General features: G+C 46.3%; 1 protein-coding gene across 2 annotated transcripts; it reads left to right on the top strand.

Annotated features, from left to right (window-relative positions):
- On the top strand, positions 1 to 27457 carry LOC132381601 (zinc finger protein 229-like). Of its 2 annotated transcripts, none has more exons than XM_059951105.1 (3): positions 1 to 1701; positions 18827 to 21183; positions 24245 to 27457. In XM_059951105.1, exons 1-2 carry the CDS (start codon positions 1112 to 1114, stop codon positions 20286 to 20288), a joined length of 2052 nt encoding a protein of 683 aa, XP_059807088.1. In that variant the 5' UTR covers positions 1 to 1111; the 3' UTR covers positions 20289 to 21183; positions 24245 to 27457. The 2 variants fall into 2 exon arrangements, with proteins under 2 accessions (XP_059807088.1, XP_059807087.1); XM_059951104.1 differs by lacking the exon at positions 1 to 1701 and adding an exon at positions 13850 to 13882 and having other exon boundaries at positions 17808 to 21183.

The following is a 27457-nucleotide window of genomic DNA, read 5'->3' as shown; positions in this document are numbered from 1 at the left end:
GAAACAGCAAAGAATTTCTGAATGGGAATCTTGAAAATAAAAACGTCAGTTCTGCTGTCTTTGTCAGCTCACCAGCACTTGAAAACTATCAATCTCTGACTGTAGAGGAGATGCCTGAGAAGACAGCACATCACTCACAGCAAGGAGAATCTGTACACGTGTTTGGTGTCAGGGTGAGATCTGGGTGAACCCACTTTGAAATAAAGCAACTAATTGTCTTCAGATTATCAAAGGAGTAACCAGATATTTCCTTTGTAGCACCGATAGATCATTTGTGGATCCTTGGAGATGAGGATGTATCTCATCCCAGCTGGAGATGTGTTTTGTGTCTGAAAGGAAACATTCTGTTTTAACTCAGTGAAATCCCCTGGAACCGGGGTGCTGAGAACACACCAGCATTTGTTCACCAGAGATCAGTTCTTCATCTGCATTGATTTGACACGGATTCACTCTGACTAACATCGGACTTGGTGAATTGTCAGACAATTGATAGCAGGGAGATATCATTCACCTGCTCTGTCAGTGTGGGAACGAATTCTCTCACTCAGTCAAACAGCAGATAAACCAGTGAGGTCACACTGGGGAGAGGCCAATGATCTGCTTGTTGGGAGGGGATATACTCAGTCATCCAGCCTGAAGATACGTCAGCAAGTTCACACTATAGTGAGGCGGTTCGCCTGTTCTGCAGGATTCAGTCATCCAAACTGAAGATTACAGACTGGGGTGTCAGAGTTTGGATTTCAGTTCAGACACTGTCTGGAAGGAGTTTGTACATCTTTGCCGTGACCACATGGGTTTCCTCCGGGTGCTCTAGTTTCCTTTCACAGTCCAAGGACATATCGGTTAATAGGTTAATTGGTCATTGTAAATTGTCCCGGATAAAGCCGGGTTAACAGGTGGACTGCTAGATGGAGCAGCTCATTGGGCTGAAGAGGCCTGTTCCATGCTGTATCTCCAAATAAAATCCACACCAGTGAGAGGCTGTTCACCTGCTCCTTGTGGGAGGAAATTCACTCACTCAGCCCATTTGCAGATGTATCAGTGAGTTCACGAGGGAGAGAGACTGTTCTACGGTTTTGTGTGTGGACAGGGATTCACTAATTCATCCCACATGATGAGACACCAGAAGGTTCAAACTGGAGAGAGACCGTTCACCTGCTCTGAATGTGGGAAGGGATTTACTGAGTCTTCTAAATTAATGATACACAAACGAATTCACACCGGGGAGAGACCATTCACTTGTGCTGAATGTGGGAAGGGATTTATTGAGTCGTCTAACCTACTGGCACACCAGCGAATTCACACTCAGGAGAGACCGTTCACTTGCTCTGAATGTGGGAAAGGGTTTACTCGGCCATCTAGCCTTCTGAAACACCAGCGACTTCACACTGGGGAGAAACCATTCACATGCTCTGAATGTGGGAAGGGATTCACATACTCAACTGCTCTGATGAGCCACCAGCGAATTCACACCGGGGAGAGGCCGTTCACCTGCTCTGAATGTGGGAAGGGATTCACGCAGTCAACTCATCTGATGATACACCAGCAAGGTCACAGTGAGGAAAGGCTATTCACCTGCTCTGGCAAGGGATTTATCCGGCCATCCCACTTACAGAGACACCAGCAAGTTCACACTGGAGAGAGACCGTTCACCTGCTCTGAATGTGGGAAGGGATTCACTCAGTCATCCCACCTCGTGAAGCACTACCGAGTTCACACTGGGGAAAGTGTTTAAATAAGCAGCCTGCTGGATATTTAACCCTCACAACTTCAAAAGTGACTGTTGGTGTCAGACTGTAATTATTGTTACTCTCATTAGACCAAGTCTGCACCCTAGTGACTGGGATGGGAAGTGTTTCTTATGCTAATATAATGGGAATAGAGTTCAATATTCTGGATTAGTGACAAATAAATGAATTCTATTTTAAACACACTCTCAGGTACTTAGTTAATCTACAACACACCCAGTGTACAGTTAGGACCCAACACAGTCCAGCTGGTCCCTGCCCATGTTTCTATTGCACGAATGTCCTTTCAAACCCATCCCTGCTTTTCACCTCTCACTCTCCCCGTGGTGATGGGTTCCAAATAGTCACCACTCTGTGGGTGAAAAGGTTCCCTTTGAATTTCCTGAGTGACTTTCTGCGGACTGAAGACAAGCTCACTGCCAAATGTCTGACATGTTCTTCATCCCTCAAACCTCTGCGCTAAGGAGGAGTGGTGTTGTCTGCTAACCTCCCTATTGGCTGCTCTTTCCAGTGTAATATACACAAGGGACTCTGCAGATGGAAATCCGGAGTAATACTCACACAATGCAGGAGGAACACAGCAGGTCAAGGGGAAAAACTGAACGCGTATTTAAGGAGGACTTTTCTGGTTTGCTGCCAGACTGGTGTTCTGCCGGGGTTTGTGTTGGGACCCTGTCGTAACAACTTGGTTGACAGAATTGTCGTTTTTGTGGCCGCATATGCAGATGATAGAAATATAGTTGCAAGGCTATGTAGGTTTGCAGAAGCAGGATATCTGCACAGGAACTTTGACATGTTTGGAGAAAGAAGTGACAGATGGAATATACTTAGCCACATTAGCATTCATTTCGAGACATCTAGAACATGACGGCAAGGATATACTGCTGCGTCTTTGGTCTGACTGCATTTGGAGCAGTCCTTACTCCCTGACCTAAAAGAGATGTGCCAGCAAGATATCTGAATTCATTGCCACGGACAACTGTGCAGTCCCAGCCATTAAAGTGGAGCTTGATTAGTATGGCTGACAAGGGTTACAGGGATAAGGCAGGGAAATGGGGTTGAGAGTGATAATAAATTAGCCACGACAGAATGGTGGAGCAGACTCCCTGGGCCAAATGGCCTAATTCGGCTGCCGTATCTTACTGTCTTATTTAAAGCGTTACGAACGTGCTCCAACTCTGAGGGGCCGAAGGGTACAAAGTAGCCCCCTCCTTTTTGAGAATCGCAAGATCGCTATTAATTCAGGTCTGGGACCCAGGAAATGAGAGAGAATCCACAAGGGGTTTGGAATGTCCTGGCCCCTCAGCGATACAAAGCCACGGAAAACGGCCATTGTCTCTTGGAGACGGAATTGTGTATCGAGTACTGTACTATTCATTGAAGCCCTCAGGGAATGACCAGAGTGGGCTGGTTGAGGGAGGGATTGCATCATCCCAACCTGATTGACATCTGAGACCCCGTGAGGAAGGATAAAAGAGGGTCTGGGGAACAACCCCTTTAGACGCACCAGGAGAGACACTAGAAATCCCGTGACAGTGTTTAATGGTGACAGCTGGTGGGGTCCGCGTGCGTCCTTTCCCGTTGCCTGGGATTGGCGGGACTGACCATGGAAGAACAGCTTAGCTAAAAGGAAAAGGACACCAACGACATTTCGAAGGATCGACATCATAAAAAAGGAAACTCTGGCAAGTTCCAAAATCTCTCTCTCTTGACTCCAACCAAAGGCTGCAGCCTGAATGAACTAAGTGACTTTTATATTTCCATCAGACAATACATTATCCCCTAGACAACGATAGAGCTATTTCTTATTGATTATTATTATTATACCCGTGCTTTTAGATTTAGTATTGACGACGTATATTATCTGTATGTTTGCATTAATCTTATTTTTGTGCCCCTTTATCAATAAATACTGTTAAAAATAGTACCATCAGACTTCAACGGACCTCTCTGTCTTTGCTGGTAAGTGACCCGGTTATGGGGTACGTAACAAAAGTAACAAAGAGGCAACATTTTGGGCCGAGGCCCTTCATCGGGGCTGGAAAGGGAGCGGGAAGAAGCTGGAACAAGAAGGCGGTGGGAGGAGGAGGAGTACGGGTGATAGGAGGATGAAGTGAGAAGATGGGGGCTGATAAGTGGGAAAGGTAAAGGGCTGCAGAAGAAGGAAACTGATGGGAGAGGAGAGTTGGCAGTGAGAGAGAGGGAAACCAGAGGGACGTTGTGAACATTTACTATCAAAGTATGTACTGTATGTATCAGCTTATACTACCCTGAGATTTGTTTTCTTGTGTGAAGCAGAATCAGTGAAGGAGCATCCAACTTGGGCATTCATCCGGAGGGCAGAAGACAACAAACTGTGCAAAAACAATAATAAATAATAATACTAAATGGACAGAGGCGATTCACTTTTTGCAGGTGTAGAAAGGAGTTTGTTCAGTCATCTGAGCCACTGAAGCACCAACGAGTTAAGCTCGCGAAATACCCTTGAAGCTGTTCTCAGTGTGGGGAGGGATTCATTCAGTTAAAACGCGTTGTCAGGCTGCAGCGAGCTCTCAGTCGGGGAGACCACACTTCAGTCCTGAGCAAGCAAAAGAGCCTTGCTCAATGGCCCATCCTGCAGAAACACAGGCAACTTCACAGCAAGGAGCAATCTGGTGGCTGAATCCCGCTCCAAGCACCCGGCAGACTGCTGATATCAGATTCTGAAGTTTCTGCGGCTGCTCATCACACACAGGACTGAAACCTGGTCACTGAGCATTGGAGATGTTTGTTATCCTTAAATTAGTATGACGTAGTTAGCCTTAACTTAGGAAGGTAAGGATAAAAATCTACAGACGAATCACACATAAATAACAAATTAAAGTGCATTAATATTAAATATTGTAAGGTATGGAACTGATTAACCAATGGCACCTCGAATACAATATGGCCAAGAATTCAGAAACCCAATGGCTTGGGGTAAGCAGCTGTTTCTCAGCCTGACTGTTCTTGTTTTTTGACAGACAGGCAGACTTTATTGATCCCGAGGGAAATTGGGTTTCGTTACAGCCGCACCAACCAAGAATCCTGTAGAAATATAGCAATATAAAACCATAAGTAATTAAATAATAATGTTAATCATGCCCAGTGGAAATAAGTCCAGGACCAGCCTATTGGCTCAGGGTGTCTGACTCTCCGAGGGAGGAGTGACTTCCTATGACGCTCGGTGTTACATCTCGGTGGAATGAGTCTCTGGCTGAATGTACTCCTGTGCCTAACCAGTACATTATGGAGTGGATGGGAGTCATTGTCCAAGATGGCATGCAACTTGGACAGCATCCTCTTTTCAGACACCACTGTCAGAGAGTCCAGTTCCACCCCCACAACATCACTGGCCTTACGAATGAGTTTGTCATTGTCATTCATGAGTTTTGCATTGTAGTCTCCTGTCTGATGGTAGAAATTCAAAGAGGATGCTGGGTGGTGGGTGAGGGCCTTCATAATACTGAGAGCCCTGCTAAGACTTCACTAAGCCTCCACGTTCAGGATGAGCTTGTTCCCCTCAGAGCAATCCACTGGCAGCTCTGCTTCCTCTTTAGACTCCATCTCATCGTCATTCTTGGTAAGACCAGCCACTGTTGCGTCATCCGCAAATCTGACGACACAGATAAACGTCAGAAATATGAACACCAGCGGGATGAGAGACATTGCTGCCCATGCGGACTGACTGTGGCCTTACTGTTAGGAAGTCCAGTATCCAATTGCAGAGGGAGGTGTTGAGACTCAGCGAGGACAGTTTCCCCTCCAGTTTCTGGGGTATGAGGGTACTGAACACCGAGCTGAGATATAAAAAACAGCAGCCTGGCATATGAGACCCCCTTTTCCAGGCGGGACTGGACAGAGTGGAGGGCAGAGACTACTGCATCGTCAGTGGATCTATTTGAGCGATGAACTGGGAAGGAACCGATGTAGCCAGGAGAACGGCTTTGATGAACTTCATGAGCCACTGCTCAAACCATTTCATAATTAATGCCACGGGACAATAGTCATGTAGGCAGGTTACTGTCACCTCTTTGGCTCTGGAGTGATGGTTTCTGCCTTGAGAACCAAGGGGACAATGGATTGTTCTGGAGAGATGTTGAATATATCCATCAGCGTCTCCCTCAGCTGGGTTGTACGGTCTTTCAGAACCAGGCCCCATAGCTTTGCATGGCTCTTCCTCACCTCAACTTCAGCCAGGTGGAATGTCTGCCCCCTGGGGGTGCTTCTGCTCCAATGCTTGACCTGCCCCCATACCAGATGGCGATGCAACTTGTCCATGGTCTCCTCTACTGTCAAGATGAAGCCACACTCAGGTTGGAGGAACAACACCTTTTATACCGGCTGGGTAGCCTCCAACCTGATGGCATGAACATTGACTTCTCTAACTTCCATTAGTGCCCCTCCTCCCCTTCTTACCCCATCCCTGATTTATTTATTCTCCTCCTTTTTTTCTCTCTCTCTCTGCCCATCACTCTTTGTCTGTTCTCCAACTCCCTCTGGTGCTCCCCTCCCCTGTTCTTTCTCCCTAGGCCTCCGGTCCCATGATCCTTTCCCTTCTCCAGCTCTGTATCGCTTTCGCCAATCACCTTTCCAGCTCTTAGCTTCATCCCACCCCCTCCGGTCTTCTCCTATCAATTCGCATTTCCCCCTCCCCCCACTACTTTCAAATCTCTTACTATCTTTTATTTCAGTTAGTCCTGACGAAGGGTCTCAGCCCAAAACGTCGACAGTGCTTCTCCCTATAGATGCTGCCTGGCCTGCTGTGTTCCACCAGCATTTTGTGTGTGTTGTTGTTAATGTCGACAGTGCTTCTCGCTATAGATGCTGCCTGGCCTGCTGTGTTCCACTAGCATTTTGTGTGTGTTGTTGTTAATATTGACAGTGCTCCTCTCTATAGACGCTGCCTGGCCTGCTGCGTTCCACCAGCATTTTGTGTGTGTTGTTGTTAATGTCGACAGTGCTTCTCGCTATAGATGCTGCCTGGCCTGCTGTGTTCCACTAGCATTTTGTGTGTGTTGTTGTTAATGTTGACAGTGCTCCTCTCTATAGACGCTGCCTGGCCTGCTGCGTTCCACCAGCATTTTGTGTGTGTTGTTGTTAATGTCGACAGTGCTTCTCCCTATAGATGCTGCCTGGCCTGCTGTGTTCCACCAGCATTTTGTGTGTGTTGTTGTTAATGTTGACAGTGCTTCTTCCTATAGATGCTGCCTGGCCTGCTGCGTTCCACCAGCATTTTGTGTGTGTTGTTGTTAATGTCGACAGTGCTTCTTCCTATAGATGCTGCCTGGCCTGCTGCGTTCCACCAGCATTTTGTGTGCGTTGTTGTTAATGTCGACAGTGCTTCTCCCTGTAGACGCTGCCTGGCCTGCTGCGTTCCACCAGCATTTTGTGTGTGTTGTTGTTAATGTCGACAGTGCTTCTCCCTGTAGATGCTGCCTGGCCTGCTGTGTTCCACCAGCATTTTGTGTGTGTTGTTGTTAATGTTGACAGTGCTTCTCCCTATAGATGCTGCCTGGCCTGCTGTGTTCCACTAGCATTTTGTGTGTGTTGTTGTTAATGTTGACAGTGCTTCTCCCTGTAGATGCTGCCTGGCCTGCTGCGTTCCACCAGCATTTTGTGTGTGTTGCTTGAATTTCCAGCATCTGTAGATTTCCTCGTGAGGACATTCTCAAAGGTGCTCCTGTAAAACAGTTAAGATGGGGGTAGTGAGGGGAGCCTTGCTTCCCTCAATCTCCTGAGGAAATGGAGGCACTGCTGAAAGCTTCTCGTTCAGGGAGGTGCTATGAAGGGACCAGGTGAGGTCCCTTTGTACAGGTAATCTACGGAGAGGCCATGTATTCACTGAGGTTTGTCTGCATCTTCCTGAAATCCACAATGATTTCCTTTGTCTTCCCACGTTCGGCCGTAGGTTGTTCTTCTCACACCAATCTACCAGCCGCTCCACCTCCTCTCTATACCCCGTCTCATCATCATTCTTGCTGAGGCCGACCACGCTTGTGTCATCTGCAAACTTGATGACACGATTTGAGCTGGCTCCTGCGACACAGTCACGTGTCAGCAGTGTGAACAGCAGCAGGCTGAGCACACAGCCTTGGGGAGCACCAGTGCTCAGTGTATTGAGACGAGAGGCGTTGCAGCCCAGTGAGGACAGTTGCCCCTCCAGTTTCAGGGATACGGTGGTGTTGAGCACCATGTTGAAGTCTATAAGCAGCAGTCTGGCATATGGGTCCCCATTTTCCAGGTGGGATGGGACAGAGTGGAGACAGAGGCTACTGTATCATTGGTGGATCAATCTGAGCGATAAGCCAATTGAAAAGGGTCCAGTGTAGCCATGAATAAGGTTTTAGTGTGTTCCGGGACCAGGTGCTCAAAGCAATTCATAATGGTAGATGGTATCGCCACCATTTAGGCATTTAGACAGTCATTTAGGCAGGTTACTGTTGCCTGCTTTGGCACTGAAATGATGGTTACCAACCCTGAATATGAATGAATGAATGAAATTTTATTTATTTTGGTCAGTACAAACTTCAGAAAAAGCGTCATTTTCAATGATGATTTCATAACGATGATTTTATAAGACAAAATTAAATAATAATCTTTTAACACTAACTCCAATTCCAAGTATAATTTATTTACATTACTCCCATTCATATTAAATCATGTATTTTATATTTGTTCATTAAATAATTTTAAAATAACGTTTTAAACCTGTTAAGTGTAGTGCATGTTTTTAAATTCTTACTACAACTGTACCATAGATTCACCCCTCTGATTGAAATACAATGATTTTTTTACATTTGTTCTTATCCTTTGTTTTTGAAATATACATGTTCCTCTGCAATCTGGAACCAGAGGCCACAGTTTAAGAATAAGGGGTAGGCCATTTAGAACGGAGTCGAGGAAAAACTTTTTCACCCAGAGAGTGGTGGATCTGTGGAATGCTCTGGAATCACAAAGCACATTGGAGGGAAATATTGTGGAGTGTCAACCAGAATGTAGCAAACTACAGCAGCTAATTGAAAACTAGTGAACCCAGGGCATAGTTCCACCATTCCTTATTTAGTCCATCTTGCCACATGGCTGTTTACCAAATCAGGGATGCATTGAGCCAGTCACCATGCTTGGTTGAGCTGTAGGATCATTATTGTTGGAATGCATCCAGCCCACTGGCGTCATCAACCTCCCGCTTCAGTATTTCAGGGCAATGGCCCGATTCTGGCCCGGCTGAACCATGGGACAGCTCTCTGCCATTTAGGTGGCGAGGCGGTTTGCAGTGCCAGACAGCGATTAAAATTTTGGAGTTCTCTCCCCGCCGCCACTTGTGGGGAGACCGTGTTTTCTGCCGTGACTGTCCGCGTCTGCTACCAGTGTTCCAGGGGCCCGCCGTTATGGTTGGGGTTGGCATGGTGTGAAATCTGTGGCTGCTCCCCACTGGAGCCCTTGCTGATTTGATTTGGCTTGGACAGCGCATTCCGCTCCATGGGCAAGCCGCACTTAAAGTATTGTGAGCAGTTCGGAAAGGACGTGTTGGCACTGGAGAGGGTCCAGAGGTGGTTACATAGGACACAGAACAATACAGCACAGTACAGGCCCTTCGGCCCACAGTGTTGTGCTGACCCTTAAACCCTGCCTCCCATATAACCCTCCACCTTAAATTCCCCCATATACCTGTCTAGTAGTCTCTTAAACTTCACTAGTGTATCAGTCTCCACCACTGACTCAGGCAGTGCATTCCACACACCAACCATTCTCTGAGTAAAAATCCTTCCTCTAATATCCACCTTGAAATTCCCTCCCCTTACCTAGCCATGTCCTCTTGTACTGAGCAGTGGTGCCCTGGGAAGAGGCGCTGGCTGTCCACTCTATCTATTCCTCTTAATATCTTGCACACCTCTATCATGTCTCCTCTCATCCTCCTCCTCTCCAAAGAGTAAAGCCCTAGCTCCCTTAATCTCTGATCATAATCCATACTCTCTAAACCAGGCAGCATCGAGGAAAATCTCCTCTGTACCCTTTCCAATGCTTCCACATCCTTCCTATAGTGAGGCGACTGGACACAGTACTCCAAGTGTGGCCTAACCAGAGTTTTATAGAGTTCATGAGTATGATCCCGGGAATGAAAGGGTTGATAAACTCTAGTCATCGGTATTTGATAGAATGAGAGGGGATCTCATTGCAATCTTTTGAATATTGAGAAGCCTAGAGTCGATGTGCAGAGGGTGTTTCCAGAAGCAGGGTGTTTAGCAGCACTCGTCACAGCATCAGAAAAGAAGGATGTCCCTTTTGAGTTCAGGAGAGATTCATTGAGCCAGACAAAGGTAAATCTGTGGAATTCATTGACATGGATGGTTGTGAAGGTGTTGTCTTTCGGTATATTTAAAATGGAGGTTGGTTTATTCTTCTCTAGTTAGGGTGTTAGAGGTTAGGGGGAGCAGAAAAAAGAATGGGGTTCAGAGGGATAATAAACCAGCCATGATAGAATGGGGGATTAGAGACGATGGTGCGAATGGACTAATTCTCGTCCTAGACCAGAAAATCTGCAGATGCTGGAAATCCGAGCAACACACACAAAATGCTGGAGGAACTCAGCCAGCCGGGAGAGAGTTTCAGGCCGAGACCCTTCATGAGTACTGGAAAAGAGGATGAAAAATTGGAGCGAGACGGTGGGGGAGGGGGGGATCGGTGGTAGGTGTTTGGAGAAGCTGGGGGGGGGGAGGAGGGATGACGTAATGAGCTGGGAAGCTGATAGATGAAAGAGATAAAGTGTTGGAGAAGGGGAAATCGATAGGAGAGGGTAGAACACCGTGGTGGAAAGGGAACTGGGAGGAGCACCAAAGGGAGGTGATGGGCAGGTAGGGAGATGAGGAAACGGGAATTTGGATTATGAAGGGTGGTTGACAGGTGCATACATCTGGATGTTCTTTATGGTTTACAGCTCAGCATTCACTACCATCATCCCCTCAAAACTGATCAGTAAGCATCGAGACCTTTCCCACAATACCTCCTGGTGCAATTGCTCACCCCAGTCAGTTCAATTCGCAGCAATATCTCCTCCCTGTTCACCATCAGCACAGATGCACCACAGGGCAGTGTGCTCTAATTGCTTTACACTTATGACTGTGTGCTGAAGCACAGCTCCTATGCCATATTCAAGTTTGCTGATGGTGTCATTGCTATCGTGGGCTCATTCGAAGTACTAATGAGTCAAAGATTAAATACGGCTGAGTGGTGTAATAAAAACAACCTCTCACTCAATGTCAGCAAGACCAAACGACTGATTATAGACTTCAGGAGATGGAATTCAGAGGTCCTCAGCAGAAGATCAGAGATTGAGAGAGTCAGCAGCCTTGAGTTCATAGGTTTTGCTATGAAGACCGGGCAGTTGTGAAGAAAGCACCACAGTGCCTGTACTTCCTTTAGAGTTTGTGGAGATTTGGCATGACATCTAAAACTTTGATAAACTTCTATAGAGATGTAGTGAGGAATATATTGACTGGCTGCATCACAGCCAGATATGGAAACACCAATGCCGTTGAACAGAAAGTCCTCCAATAGGTAGAGGATTTGGCCCTCATCTCTCCCTACCTTTGAACACATCTACATGAACTATTGTTGTATGAAAGCAGCAGCAATCATCACAGATCCCCACTACCCAGGACATGCTCTTTTCTCGCTGCTGACACCAGGTAGAAGGTACAAGAGCCACAGGATTCACACAACCTGGTCTATGAGCAGTTACTACCGCTCAGACAATAGGCTCTAATACAAAAAGGGATAACTGCACTACACTCGACTTCACTTGCCCCATCAATGAAATGTTCTCACAACCAATTATCTCACTTTAAAGGGCTCTTTATCTCATTATTTCATGTTCTGGCTGTTTATTTATACTTGGATTTGCACAGTATGCTGTCTTCCGCAATCCTGTCATAGTTATACGCACAACACGCTGGAGGAACTCAGCAGGTCGGGAGGCATCCGTGGAAACGAACAGTCAATGTTTCCGGCCGAGACCCTTCGTCAAGAGTGAAGAGGGAGGGGGAGTGGGTCCTATAAAGAAGGTGGAGGGAGGGTGGGAAGGAGAAGGCTAGTAGGTGCCAGGTGAAAAACCAATCAGAGGAAAGATCAAGGGGTGGGCGAGGGGCTAGGCAGGAAAGGTGAAGAAGGGATGTAAGGGGAAAGCACTATGGGTAGTGTAGGCCTCCGTTAGTCTTGACAGACCATGGATTTGCACCTTGGAGAGTTTCCAGGGCACAAGCCTGGGCAAGGTTTTTTTATGGAGGAGTGGCAGTTGCCCAAGCTGTAAGCCTGCCCTCTCCACACCACCAATGTTGTCTAAGGGAAGGGCATTAGGACCCATACAGCTTGGCACTGGTGTTGTCACAGAGCAATGTGTGGTTAAGTGCCTTGCTCAAGGACACACACACAGCCTCAGCCAAGGCTCAAACTAGCAACCTTCAGATAACTAGATGGCCACACGCCAACACTATGGGTAGTAGAAGGAAGTTGCACCGGGAGCACCGAATGCAATATATAACCCCAACAGACTCACAAGTGAAGTGTTGCCTCACCTGGAAGGACTGTTTGGGGCCCTGAATGGTGGTAAGAGATGAGGTGTAAGGACAGGTATAGCACTTACGTTTGCGGGGATAAATGCCAGGTTGGAGATCCGTGGGGAGGGACGTGTGGACCAGGGAGTCGCGGAGGGAACAATCCCTGCGGAAAGCGGAGAGGGGTAGAGAGGCAAAGATGTGCTTAGTGGTGGGGTCCTGTTGAAGGTGGTGGAAGTTGTGGAGGATAATATGCTGGATCTGGAGGCTGGTGGGGTGGTAGGTGAGGACAAGGGGAACACGGTCCCTGTTGTGGTGATGGGAGGATGGGGTGATTGTCGAAGTGTGGGATATGGAGGAGATGCAGTTGAGGGCATCATTGATGATGGCAGAAGGGAAACCACAATCCTTAAAGAAAGAGGACATTTGAGAAGTCCTGAAATGGAAAGCCTCATCCTGGGAGCAGATGCGGTGGAGACGGGGGAAGTGGGAATAGGGAATAGCATTTTTGCATGTGGCAGGGTGGGTAGCGGTATAGTCGAGGTAGTTATGAGAGACAGAGGGTTTATAGAAGATGTCAATGGATAGTCTGTCTCCAGAGATGGACACTAAGAGATTGAGAAAGGGGAGAGAAGTGTCCGAGATGGACCAAGTGAATTTGAGGGCTGGGTGAAAGTTAGAGGCATAGCTGGTGTCCATAGCTACACCCTTGGTCTGAAGAAAGTGGCAAGAGTCAGTTCTGCCAACTGGAGGAGGGTGGTGGTGGTGGTGGTGGGGAACTGGTGAGGTCTATTTTCCAGAAAGTACCGGAGGGCTTTGAGGCCTTCTTGATGGGGAATGGAAGTGTATAAGGATTGGAATTCCATAGTGAAGATGAAGCAGCCAGGCCTGGGGAACTGGAAGTTATTGAAGAGGTGGAGGGAATAGGATGTATCTCAGCTGTAGGTAGGGAGGGACTGAACTATGGATGACAAAATGGAGTCCAAGTAGGCAGATACAAACTCAGTGGGGCAGGAGCAGGCTGAAACTGTGGGACAGCCAAGCTTTAGGGAGGAGGTAAATCTGAGCAGTGCGGGCTGTGGGAATTATGAGTGTTTCGGCTGGGGATGGAAGGTCACTGGAGTTGATAAGGATGGTAGTGGTACGGGAGACAATGGTTTGATGTTTTTTGGTATGATCTTTTGGCTTCAGTGAGATAGAGGTCCGTCCACCAGACTACTATGGTGAGGTTAGGATTATTGCGGAGAGAGTGGAGGGCAGTGCGTTCAGAGGGAGTGAGGTTGGAAGAGGAGATGGTCATAGTTATTATTTTATAGATTTACTGAGTATGTCCACAAGAAAATGAATCTCAGGATTATATATGGTGACATATCTCTACTTTGACAATCAAACACACTTTGAACCTTGAACGTTGAAATGGCACCGCGCATACCCAGAAAGCACAGCGCTTCAGAAATCACCGTCCGTCCGCTGTCAACCTGGACGCATGCGCATAGATCACAGCCAGCTGCCAAATCCGCGCATGCGCCCAGTGGAGAAGCGGCTCTGGGGCATCGGGAGCAGGTAGGAGCGGGGTTCCGGCGGGTTTTCATCAGCCCGGCGTCCGCAGCCGGACTGAGGGACAGTTACCCCGGGCGCCGGACACACTGCGGACCCCGGGATGGTCCCGCGTCTTTCCCCCTCTCTCTCAGCTCCACGCTTCACACCCGAACCCCGGGGAATTTTCCACTGATGATGGGGGCTGCCGACGCCATCTTGCGGCGCATGCGTATCGCGGGGCCCGTGACGGGTCCGGGGTTCGTGAAAATGTCTCGTCCGGAGGCAGCAATGGCTGATGCTGCCAAGGCTTTCCCCTCAGTCCGCAGGCTGAGGGACTGGCAGCCGGTTCATCTCCCAGACACAGCCGAGCCTCAGCTGTCGGAATCCAAGGATCTGGAACAAGAGTTTCCAGTTCAGATTCTGGTCTAATATCACCGGCACGTGTCGGGAAATGTGTTGTCTTTGCGGCAGAAGTACAGTGCAATATATAATCATAAAAATAGCCAATTACAGTTAAAATATTTAACAGAAAATTAAATATGTAGTGTAAAAAAAAGTAGTGAGGTAGGGTACATGAGTTCAATGTCCATTCAGACACCTGGTAGTAGAAGGGAAGAAACTGTTCCTGAATCCTTGAGTTTGGCTCCTATGCCTCCTTCCTAACGGTAGTAATGAGGAGAGGTCATGGCCTGGGTGATCAGGATCCTTAATACTGGACGCTGCTTTGGTCAGGCATCGATCCTGGAAGATATACTGAATGCTACGGAGTCTGGTGCCCACAATGGAGCTGACTGAGTTCACAATGTCTGCAGCTTCTTTCAATCTTGTACAATAGCATCCTTTCCCTCCTCCCCCCCCCCCCTTTCTCCTTTCTAGCTGTAAGTTAGACGTAACCCCTTTCTCCTTTCTAGCTGTTGGACATATAACCATAACCATATAACAATCACAGCACGGAAACAGGCCATCTTGGCCCTCCTAATCCGTGCCGAACTCTTACTCTCACCTAGTCCCACCTACCCGCACTCAGCCCATAACCCTCCACTCCTTTCCTGTCCATATACCTATCCAATTTTACCTTAAATGATACAACTGAACTGGCCTCTACTACTTCTACAGGAAGCTCATTCCACACAGCTATCACTCTCCGAGTAAAGAAATGCCCCCTCGTGTTTCCCTTAAACTTCTGCCCCCTAACTCTCAAATCATGTCCTCTCGTTTGAATCTCCCCTACTCTCAATGGAAACAGCCTATTCACGTCAACTCTATCTATCCCTCTCAAAATTTTAAATACCTCGATCAAATCCCCCCTCAACCTTCTATGCTCCAATGAATAGAGACCTAACTTGCTCAACCTTTCTCTGTAACTTAAGTGCTGAAACCCAGGTAACATCCTAGTAAATTGTCTCTGCACTCTCTCTAATTTATTGATATCTTTCCTATAATTTGGTGACCAGAACGGTACACAATATTCCAAATTTGGCCTTACCAATGCCTTGTACAATTTTAACATTACATCCCAACTTCTGTACTCAATGCTCTGATTTATAAAGGCCAGCATTCCAAAAGCCTTCTTCACCACCCTATCTACATGAGACTCCACCTTCAGAGAACTATGCACTGTTATTCCTAGATCTCTCTGTTCCACTGCATTCCTCAATGCCCTACCATTTACCCTGTATGTTCTATTTGGATTATTCCTGCCAAAATGTAGAACCTCACACTTCTCAGCATTAAACTCCATCTGCCAATGTTCAGCCCATTCTTCTAACTGGCATAAATCTCCCTGCAAGCTTTGAAAACCCACTTAATTATCCACAACACCTCCTACCTTAGTATCATCGGCATAATTACTAATCCAATTTACCACCCCATCATCCAGATCATTTATGTATATTACAAACAACATTGGGCCCAAAACAGATCCCTGAGGCACCCCGCTACTCACCGTCCTCCATCCCGATAAACAAATATCCACCACTACTCTCTGGCATCTCCCATCTAGCCACTGTTGAATCCATTTTATTACTCCAGCATTAATACCTAACGACTGAACCTTCTTAACTAACCTTCCATGTGGAACTTTGTCAAAGGCCTTGCTGAAGTCCATATAGAGTACATCCACTGCCTTACCCCCGTCAACATTCCTCATAACTTCTTCAAAAAATTCAATAAGGTTTGTCAAACATGACCTTCCACGCACAAATCCATGCTGGCTACTCCTAATCAGATCCTGTCTATCCAGATAATTATAAATACTATCTCTAAGAATACTTTCCATTAATTTACCCACCACTGATGTCAAACTGACAGGTCTATAATTGCTAGGCTTACTTCTAGAACCCTTTTTAAACAATGGAACCACATGAGCAATACGCCAATCCTCCGGCACAATCCCCGTTTCTAATGACATCTGAAAGATCTCCGTCAGAGCTCCTGCTATCTCTACACAAACTTCCCTCAAGGTCCTGGGGAATATCCTGTCAGGACCCGGAGATTTATCCACTTTTAAATTTCTTAAAAGCGCCAGTACTTCCACCTCTTTAATTGTCATAGGTTCCATAACTTCCTTACTTGTTTCCCACACCTTACACAATTTAAAATCCTTCTCCTTAGTGAATACTGAAGAGAAGAAATCATTCAAAATCTCTCCCATCTCTCTCGGCTCCACACATAGCTGACCACCCTGATTCTCTAAGGGACCAATTTTATCCCTTACTATCCTCTTGCTTTTAATATAACTGTAGAAACCTTTAGGATTTACTTTCACCTTATTTGCCAAACCAACCTCATATCTTCTTTTAGCTTTTCTAATCTCCTTCTTAAGATTCCTTTTACATTCTTTATACTCCTCGAGCAATTCCTTTCCTCCATGCTGCCTATATCTATTGTAGACATCCCTCTTTTTCCAAACCAAGTTTCTAATATCCCTTAAAAACCGTGGTGCTTTCAAACCTTTAACCTTTCCTTTCAACCTAACAGGAACATAAAGATTCTGTACCCTCATAATTTCACCCTTAAATGACTTCCATTTCTCTATTACATCCTTCCCATAAAACAACTTGACCCAATCCACTCTCTCTAAATCCCTTCGCATCTCCTCAAAGTTAGCCTTTCTCCAATCAAAAATCTGTCTAGGTCCAGTCCTGTCCTTCTTCATAATTATATTGAAGCTGATGCTATTGTGATCACTGGACCCGAAGTGCTCCCCAACACATACATCTGTCAGCTGACTATTGCATTCCCTAACAGGAGATCCAACACTGCCCCATCTCTAGTCAGTACTTCTATGTATTGTTGATAAGTTAGATCCTTAGAGATTAAGCCTTTTTGGTTAATGATCTGTTTAACTGAGACTGGGTCTTAAAAACAAGGTAGTCTTTCTCCGTTCCATTCAATTAAAATGTCAGTGCTGAATGGAATAGAAAACAAAACCCTTACATTCACTTTGTTGTTCAGCAAATCACCAATTTTCTACCTCTCCTGCTTCTGGATCTTTCTACCTGTGAGAACATGTTTAGTCCCATTCTCTCTGGGAACAGACTGATATCAGACACCTTTATCTGGGGTAACCAGTGACCTGTAGCACTCACACTGGTGGGGGAGGGAGGTTTGAGTACTTAGAAAGCCTCCAGAGCAGCCGTGTCATATCATGTGCTCTTTGTAGCTCTGTGGGACGTGCCCAGAACCTGAAATAATACTGACCGGGAGAGACAAACTGAGCCAAGTCACAGATTGATGACGGGCAGACATGTCCATTCTGGTACAGGCTGAAAGACAGAGAACTAGTCAGTCCAGATTCCTGGACAGAGCCCAGCGAGAGAATGAGGAGTTGTTCCTCCAACTTGTGCTGAAGCTCGCTGGAACAGTGTAATGTTAGAGCTCACATTGAGAGTGAAATGAGCTGATTTGTCCTTCACTCTTTGATGAGTTTTGTAAATCTCTTTTACAGATTAGAAATGGAAAAGAACATCTGGGAATCGTGAAAACAAAAACACATCAATTCTGCTGTCTTTGTCAGCTCACCAGCACTTGAAAACAATCAATCTCTGACTGTAGAGGAGGAGATGTTTGAGAAGACAGCACAGCACTCACAGCAAGGAGAATCCGAACACGTGTTTGGTGTTGGGGTGAAATCTGGGTGAACCCACCAGGAGATAAAGCATCTAATTGTCTTCAGACTATCAAAGGAGTGACCAGATATTTCCTTTGTAGCACTGATCGATCAGTTGTCGATCCTTGGAGATGAAGATGTATCTCATCCCCGCTGGACCTGTGTTTTGTGTCTGAAAGGAAACATTCTGTTTTAACTCAGTGAAATCCCCTGGAACCGAGGTGCTGAGAACACACCACCATTTGTTCCCCAGAGATCAGTTCTTCAACTGCATTGATTTGACACGGATTCACTCTGACTAACATCGGACTTGGTGAATTGGCAGACAATTGATAGCAGGGAGATATCATTCACCTGCTCTGTCAGGGTGGGAACGAATTCTCTCACTCAGTCAAACAGCAGAAAAACCAGTGGGTTCACACTGGGGAGAGGCCAATGACCAGCACTTAGGGAGAGGATATACTCAGTCATCCAGCCTGAAGATACGTCAGCAAGTTCACACTATAGTGAGGCGGTTCGCCTGTTCTGCAGAATTCAGTCATCCAAACTGAAGATTACAGACTGGGGTGTCGGAGTTTGGATTTCAGTTCAGACACTGTCTGGAAGGAGTTTGTACATCTTTGCCGTGACCACATGGGTTTCCTCCGGGTGTTCTAGTTTCCTGTCACAGTCCAAGGACATATCGGTTAATTGCTGTATCTCCAAATAAAATCCACACCAGTGTGAGGCTGTTCACCTGCTCCTTGTGGGAAGAGATTCACTCACTCAGCCCATTTGCAGAGATATCAGTGAGTTCACAAGGAAAGGAGACAATTACTGTGTGGAGAGGGATTCACTAATTCATCGGACATCATGAGACACCAGCGAGTTCACACTGGGAACAGACCATTCACCTGCTCTGAATGTGGGAAAGGATTTAATCGGCCATCTAAACTGTTGGCACATCAGGGAGTTCACACCAGGGAGATGCCATTCACCTGCTCTGAATGTGGGAAGGGATTTACTGAGTCGTATAACTTGCTGGTACACCAACGAGTTCACACTGGGGAGAGACCGTTCACTTGCTCTGAATGTGGGAAGGGATTTACTCAGTCATGTCACCTGCTGACACACCAGCATGTTCACAGTGGGGAAAGACCGTTTGTTTGCTCTGAGTGTGGGAAGAGATTTACTCAGTCATCTCATTTGCGGACTCACCAGCAAATGCACACTGGGAAGAGACCGTTCACCTGCTCTGAATGTGGGAAGGGATTTATTGGGTCATCTATGCTTCTGGCTCATCAGCGAGTTCACACTGGGGAGAGACCATTCACCTGCTCTGAATGTGGGAAGGGATTCACTCGGTCAACTCATCTCATAAGACACCAGCGAGTTCACACTGGGGAGAGGCCATTAACCTGCTCTGAATGTGGGAAGGAATTCACTCAGCCATCTAAACTACTAGCACACCAGCGTGTTCACACCAGGGAGAAGCCGTTCACCTGCTCTGAATGTGGGAAGGGATTTAATCAGCCATCTAAACTACTAACACACCAACGAGTTCACACTGGGGAGAGACCGTTCACTTGCTCTGAATGTGGGAAGGGATTTACTCAGTCTTCTAACCTGCTGACACACCAGCATGTTCACAGTGGAAAAAGACCATTCGTTTGCACTGAGTGTGGGAAGGGATTTACTCGGTCAACGAGGCTTCTGGTACACCAGCGAATTCACACTGGGAAGAGTCTGTTCACCTGCTCTGAATGTGGGAAGGGCTTTAATCGGCCAGCTAAACTACTTGCACACCAGCGTGTTCACACCAGGGAGAAGCCGTTCACCTGCTCTGAATGTGGGAAGGGATTTACCAAGTCAACTCACTTGCTGGTGCACCAACGAGTTCACACTGGGGAGAGACCGTTCACTTGCTCTGAATGTGGGAAGGGATTCACTCAGTCTTCTAACTTGCTGACACATCAGCATGTTCACAGTGAGGAGAGACCGTTCGTTTGCACTGAGTGTGGGAAGGGATTTACTCGGTCGACAATGCTTCAGGTACACCAGCGAATTCACACTGGGGAGAGACCGTTCACCTGCTCTGAATGTGGGAAAGGGTTCACTCGGTCAACTCATCTGTTGGTACACCAGCAAGTTCACACTGGGGAGAGGCCATTCACCTGTTCTGAATGTGGGAAGGGATTTACCCGGTCATCAGACTTACAGATACACCAACGAGTTCACACTGGGGAGAGACCATTCACCTGCTCTGAATGTGGGAAGGGATTCACGCAGTCATCCCACCTTGTAAGGCACTACCGAGTTCACACTCGGGAAAGTGCTTAAAAAGCAGCCTGCTGGATATTTAACCGTCACAGTTTCTGAGTCCGGAGACAGGTACAAAAGTGACTGTAATTACTGCTGCTCTCTTTAAACCAAGTCTGCACGGTGTGATTGGGATGGGAGGTGTTTCCTATGCTGATGTTCATATTTGACGGGAATGGAGTTTAATTTTCTGGATCTGTGACAAATACAAGTGGCCCCCGTTTTCCAAACGTTTGCTTCCCGGCACCTCGCTATTACGAAAGACCTACATTAGTTACCAGTTTTCGCTAACCGAAGAGTTGCACGCTTTTACGAGAAAAAGCAGCGCGCGCCCCAAGCAGGCAAGCTCCTCCCCCGGAACTGCATTCAGCATCAAGCTGCCATATCTTAAACACATGTCTGTGAGCATCTGTGCTTTATCTCGATTTATTTTGTGCATCCATGACCAAGATGTGTCCTGAGGTATCGGAAAAGCCTAAGGGAACTAATAAGGGTGTTAGGCTTAGCGTAAAACTGGACGTAATTAAGCGTTTCGATCATGGTCAGAGAAGTAAGGACACTGTCCGTGCATTGAACTTGCCTGCTCTGCCATTCAAACTATTTACACACACAGAGAAGGAATCTTGAAAGCTGCTGATGTTACTATTGGTTCTGGTCGTAGCAAAGTGGTCTCTCTTAGTCTGCTGGGAACTTTGCAGCAGCTTCATAGTTTAACGTTTACTGAAGACAGAGCTTCAGCTGATACTGAAGGACTGCAAAACTGAAGAAAATAATTCCAGAAGGTGGTTCTTCGTAGAAGCAAGTGTTTAACTGTGACGAAACTGCAATTTTTTGGAAAAATTTGCTGAGCTCCCCAACCTCCGACGACTCAGCCTAACACACCATCATCAGTCTGCTTGCTGTCTTCCCGATTCCGGTAAGTGAAACTACACTGTACATACATTATTTCTACTTTATATAGGCTGTGTATTTATCAGATCATTCCTACTTTTACTATATGTTACTGTTATTTTAGGTTTTATGTGTTATTTGGCATGATTTTGTAGGTTTTATTGGGTCTGGCAAGACTCAAATTTTTCGCACATTAATAAACGGTAATTGCTTATTCACCTTACGACATTCCAGCTTCTGAACCATTTCATAGGAATGCTCTACCTTCAGATAGCAGGGGAAACCTGTAAAAGTACTCTATTTTAAACACTGTCTCAACACTTGCTCTACAAGACTCCCAGTGTACAGTTAGGATCCAGCAGTCAAGATGATCACTGCCATTGTTTCTTGTTCCACGAATGTCCTTCCAAATCCATCCCTGTTTTTCACCTCTCACTGTCCCCGTGGTGATGGGTGCCAAGTAGTCACCACTCTGGGTGAAAAGGTTCCCCTTGAATTTCCTGAATGACTTTCTGTGGACTGAAGACAAGCTCACTGCCAAATGTCTGACATGTTCTTCATCCCTCAAACCTCTGCGCTAAGGAGGAGTGGCATTGGTTTTTAACCTCCCTATTCGTAGCTCTTTTCAACATCATACACGAGGGACTCTGCAGATGCTGGAAATCCAGAGTGATACTCACACAGTAACTTTTTAAGTGTGCTTTTTAAGTGTGGTAGTGTCCAAAGATTCAATGTCCATTTAGGAATCGGTTGGCAGAGGGGAAGAAGCTGTTCCTGAATCACTGAGTGTGTGTGCCTTCAGGCTTCTGTACCTCCTACCTGATGGTAACAGTGAGAAAAAGGCATGCCCTGGGTGCTGGAGGTTCTTAATAATGGACGCTGCCTTTGTGAGACACCACTCCCTGAAGATGTTCTGGGTTAGGCCAGAACCCAAAATGGAGCTGACTAGATTTACAACCTTCTGCAGGTTCTTTCGGTCCTGTGCAGTAGCCCCTCCATACCAGTCAGTGATGCAGCCTGTCAGAATGCTCTCCACAGTACAACTATAGAATTATCTGAGTGTATTTGTTGACATGCCAAATCTCTTCAAACTACTAATAAAGCATAGCCGCTGTCTTCCCTTCTTTATAACTACATTGCTATCTTGGGACCAGGTTAGATCCTCAGAGATCTTGATACCCAGGAACTTAAAGCTGCTCTCTCTCTCTCTCTCCCCCCACTTTTGATCCCTCAATGAGGATTGGTATGTGTTCCTTCACCTTACCCTTCCTGAAGTCCACAATCATTTCGTTCTTCTTACTGACGTTGAGTGCCAGGTTGTTGCTGTGGCACCACCCCATTTGCTGGCATATCTCACTCCTGTACGCCCTCTCGTCACCACCTGAGATTCTACCAAAAATTGTATCGTCAGCTCATTTATAGATGGTATTTGAGCTATGCCTAGCCACACAGTTATGTGTATGTAGAGAGACGAGCAGTAGGCTAAGCACACACCCCTGAGGTGCACCAGTGTTGATCGTCAGTGAGGAGGATGTTGTCACCAATCTGTGCAGATTGTGGTCTTCTGGTTAGGAAGTTGAGGATCCAATTGCAGAGGGAGGTACAGAGGCCCAGTTTCTGCAACTTCTCAATCAGGGTTGTGGGATTGATTGTATTAAGTGCTGATCTATAGTCGATGAACAGCATCATGACGTAGGTGTTTGTGTTGTCCAGGTGGTCTAAAGCCATGTGGAGAGCTATTGAGATTCCATCTGCCGTTGACCTATTGTGCGATAGGCAAATTACAATGGTCCAGGTCCTTGCTGAGGCTGGAGTTCAGTCTGTTCATGACCAACCCTCAAGCCCAAGCAACAGTGGAAACATTTCAAAGTTTTCTTTTGTAACACGATTTTTCCAAAGATTCAGTTTCCTTTTAAATCCAAGAATCTTGGCACTTGAAGTCAAAACATTTTCTCCAGGGTCTTGCATAGACTTGTTCAACTGGTTCATATGATGACAAATTTCTGCTAAGCAGGCTAGTTCCTGCAGCCAATTTTCACCTTCAAAGCCTTCAGCAAAATCTGGCCTACTATTTGCTTAAGTACTCCTGCAATTCATCTTTCACCTTAAATATACTGAGAACTGTTCCCCTGCTAAATCACCAGATTTCTGTATGAATGGTGTGCTCTTTGTCCAGGTTTTCACACAGTTTTTTTAAGGGTCTTTGTGTAATAAAGTTAACTATTTTGTAGCATCATCAGATCTTCTTTCATTTCATCTTCAAGAGGTTTTGACATCTGCACTTCTCTGTGAAGAATGCCATCAGGATTTTCATTTTTTTTAAATATAAACTAAACCTTTCATGGAACCAGCCATTGATGGGGCATCATCAGTACAGATGCCAATACAGTTCCTCCAACACAGACCTTTTGTTCCCATCTCCTCAGCCACTCACTCATCTGTGCTATGACCCCATTCCTACCTACACTATCCCGTGACATTGGGAGTATTTCTTGGAGATCCTTCTCTGCAGCCTCTTCCCTAACTCTCTCTACTCACTGTGAAGGACCTCTTCCCTTTATCATTGGTGTCAATATGCACCACCACCTCTGGCTGTTCACCCTCCTCCTTGAGGATACCCTGTAGTTACATCGATACATCCTGAACCCTGGCACCCGAGAGGCAACACACCATCCTGGTGTCTCTTTTGCGGCCACAGAATCTCCTGTCTGTCCCCAAACTATTCCATCCCTTATCGCTACCACACTGCCTGACCCTATCCTTTGCTGCTGAGCCTCAGAGCCACTAGCCTGGCTGCTGCTGTGCCCTGAGGGGTCATTCCACCATCTCCCCAGCAGTATCCAAAGAATTGGGCCATCACAGATTGATAACGGCAGAAATTCTGATACAAACAGAAAGACAGAGAATTTAGTTGTCAATCCAGATTCCTGAGCCCTGCCCATTTCAATCAGGGGTTGTTCCTTCAGCTTGGAGTGAACCTTGCTGTAACAGTGTGACGTTAGACCCCCCCCCCCATACAGAGTAACAGTAGTTGATTTAAAATGATGTCCTTCACCCATTCATGTCTTTACTAAATTTTCTTGCAGGTTAGAAACAACAAAGAATTTCTGTACCGGAATTTTGAAAGCAAAACCACATCAATTCCGCGCTCTCTCTGCTGGATGGACCCACCTGGAGATAAAGCTTGTAAATTGTCTTCAAGTTATCGAAGGAGTGAACAGATATTTCCCTTGTAGCACCAATATACCAGTTGACGATCCTTTCCATCGTTCACCTGCTGTGAATGTGGGAACAGATTTACTCAATCATCTAAACTATTTGCACACCAGCGCATTCACTCCAGGGAGAGGCCGTTCTCCTCTTCCGTGTGGAGGAAGTAATTCTCTTGGTCAAATCAGCTGATGAGTCACCAGCGAGTTCAGACTGGGGAGAGGCCGTTCATTTGCTCTGAATGTGGGAAGGGATTTACTCGGTCATCCCACCTACTGGTACACCAGCGAGTTCACACCAGAGAGAGAGCATTCAGCTGTTCCGTGTGGGAGAGGGGATTCTCTCAGTCATCTCAGCTCATGACACAGCAGTCAGTTCTCACGAGCGAGAGGCCATTTTCCTGCTCTGAATGTGGTAAGGGATTTTCTCGGTCATCTCACTTTCTGATGCACCAGTCAGTACACACTGGGGAGAGACCGTTTACCAGTTCTGCACCTGGAAAGAGATTTACTGATTCATCTAACCTACAAGCACACCAGCGAGTTCACACTGGGGAGAGACCGTTCACCTGCTCTGAATGTGGGAAGGGATTCACTCAGTCATCCCACCTTGTGACTCACTACCGAGTTCACACTCGGGAAAGTGTATAAAGAAGTTGCCTGCTGGGTATTTAACCATCATGGTTGCTGAATCCAGAAACAAATTCAAAAGTGGTGTCAGACGGTCATCATTGTTGCTCTCATCACACCCAGTTCTCCACCCTAGTGATCGGGATGGGAAGTGTTTCTTATGCCGATGTAGTGGGATTGGAGTTTAATATTCTGGATCTGTGATAAATAAGTAAGTTCTATTTTAAACACACTCTGGTGCTTAGTTAGTCTACAACCCACCCAGTGTACAGTCAGGACCCGACTCCTTGGCAGGATTGACTGATTATGTTACAGCCAGGTAGGCCATTGGGGAATTTGATGCAGAGACCGGATTCCTGAACCATGTCCAGGCAGATGATGAGGAATTGTTCCCTTAACTTGTGTGGAGTCTCATTTGAAATGCTGTCCTCCACGCATCAATGTCTTTTGTAAATTTTTACAGGGCAGAAAAGGTGAAGGATTTATATATGCCAATCTCAAACGCATCAGTTGTGCTGTGAGTGACAGTTCACCATCTCTTCAGTACCATTGATCTATGAATATTATCTCCAAGGTGCTTGAGAACCTCAGACACCAGTCACAGCAAGAGCTGTTTTCAGTGTAGCGATGAGATTTGGATTAACCAATATGAAGATAGATCTTGTAAATTGCTTCAGATTATTGAAGAAATTAATAGATATTTCCTCATATTCATATATATAACATTTTTGAACCAAGGTCCTGAGGACACATTTCTTCATTCAAGATCAGATGTTAAACTGCTTTACTAAGGTTATATTCACTAACTTGATAAATAGCCACAGAGATGATAGCAGTCAGATCTCATTCACGGGCAACACACACAAAATGCTGGTGGAACACAGCAGGACGAAGGGTCTCGGCCCGAAACGTCAACAGTGCTTCTCCTTATAGATGCTGCCTGGCCTGCTGTGTACTGCCAGAATTTTGTGTGTGTTGTTTGAAGTTCCAGCATCTGCAGATTTCCTCGTGTTTGCTCATTCACGGGCTCTCAGTTTGGAAGAGATTCTCTTGGCCATCACACCAGTGAGTTCACACCGGGAAGGAATTTTCCCGATCTGCAGAAAGACTGTGGGATGGATTCACTCAGTCATCCCATCTGCAATCACATCAGTGAGTTCACACCAGGAAGAGGCCTGTTTCAGGGAAGGAATTTTCCCGATCTGCAGAAAGACTCTGGGACGGATTCACTCAGTCATCCCATCTGCAATTACATCAGTGAGTTTGCAATGGGAAGAGGCTGTTCAATTGCTCTCGGTGTGGGAGGGGATTGATTAGGTCATTGCGGCTATGGAAACACCAGAGAGCTCACACGGGAGAGAGGCCATTCCACTGGTCCAGGTGTGGGAGGGGATTCATTCGATCACCTGAGCTACTGAAACACCAGTGAGTTTGCAGGTGGGGGCGGGGGCAGGTGGTCGTACACCTGTTCTGTGTGGGGAAGGCCTTCATTCATTCAAATCATCTTGAGTGTTCACACTAAGGAGAGGCTGCACTTATGTCCAGAGTGAGCACAGAGATTTATTTAATCATCCCGCCTGCTGAAACTTCACATCAGGAAGGAAGTTCCCATATGCTGTATGTTAAATGTTTAACCGTCATAGTGACTGAAGGGTTTGTTCTGCTGATGTTAGTGTTAAATTAGACTGGTGTTTAATATTATAGATCTGTGACAAATAAATCAGTTCTGTGTCAGCTCCTGTGTCTCTGGTGCTTAGCCACACACCCAGTCTCTGCCACACACCCAGTGTGAAATACTGAGGCCCCTCAACCCAGCTGGTGCCTGCCCCGTTTCTGTTCCACGATAGTCTTTTAAAATCCATCACTGATGTTCAGCTCTCGCTCCCCTTTGGGATGTGTTCCAAATGGTCACCACTCTGGGTGAAGCATTCATTTGGCATGACTTTCTACAAGGAGAGTGGGACGAACTCAGTGGTGTTTTATCACAGAGATTCCCCGTTCCTGGGGTTCACGGTCAAAGAGAATGTCATGGGTTGTTAAGCTCCACCTTCGCTGCTCTTTTCGAAGTTCACAGTCATTTTCTGTGTTTCCAAAGTACAGTGTCTTGAAATCCACTATTCTCCTTTACAAACTGATGGAGAAAGGTCAGAACCCACAGGGCATTGCTTTGAGGTGCCAGGAAGTGGTGGGGCAGGGTGGGAAGAATTAGTGGGGAGGAGGAGGGAATCAGACCAGGAAGACATGGCTGAGCACAGCTCCAATGCCTTATTGAAGTTTACTGATGTTGTAGGGTAATGTATTTGGAATAAATGTACATAATTCACAACCACCGTCATTGAGCAAGGGTTTCGCTTTAACAGGCTGGCCTGATGTGATGGTGTTCTTATGTTTTTACAGTTTTCGTTGCTTCTGTGTCTATTTTTGGAAGTTCAATAAAATGTGTTATGTGTTTCGTTATAC

Source organism: Hypanus sabinus, chromosome 26 (assembly GCF_030144855.1).
Source record: "Hypanus sabinus isolate sHypSab1 chromosome 26, sHypSab1.hap1, whole genome shotgun sequence".
Lineage (NCBI taxonomy): Eukaryota > Metazoa > Chordata > Chondrichthyes > Myliobatiformes > Dasyatidae > Hypanus > Hypanus sabinus.
The sequence above is the reverse complement of the archived record's forward strand: the minus strand, read 5'-3'. Positions and strand labels throughout refer to the sequence as shown.

Coding starts and splice junctions, on each gene's coding strand:
- LOC132381601 (XM_059951105.1), top strand. CDS start 1,112: ATGATGAGACACCAGAAGGTTCAAACTGGAGAGAGACCGTTCACCTGC. Junction 1,702..18,826: donor CAGTCATCCCACCTCGTGAA/GCACTACCGAGT, acceptor GGACATCATGAG/ACACCAGCGAGTTCACACTG.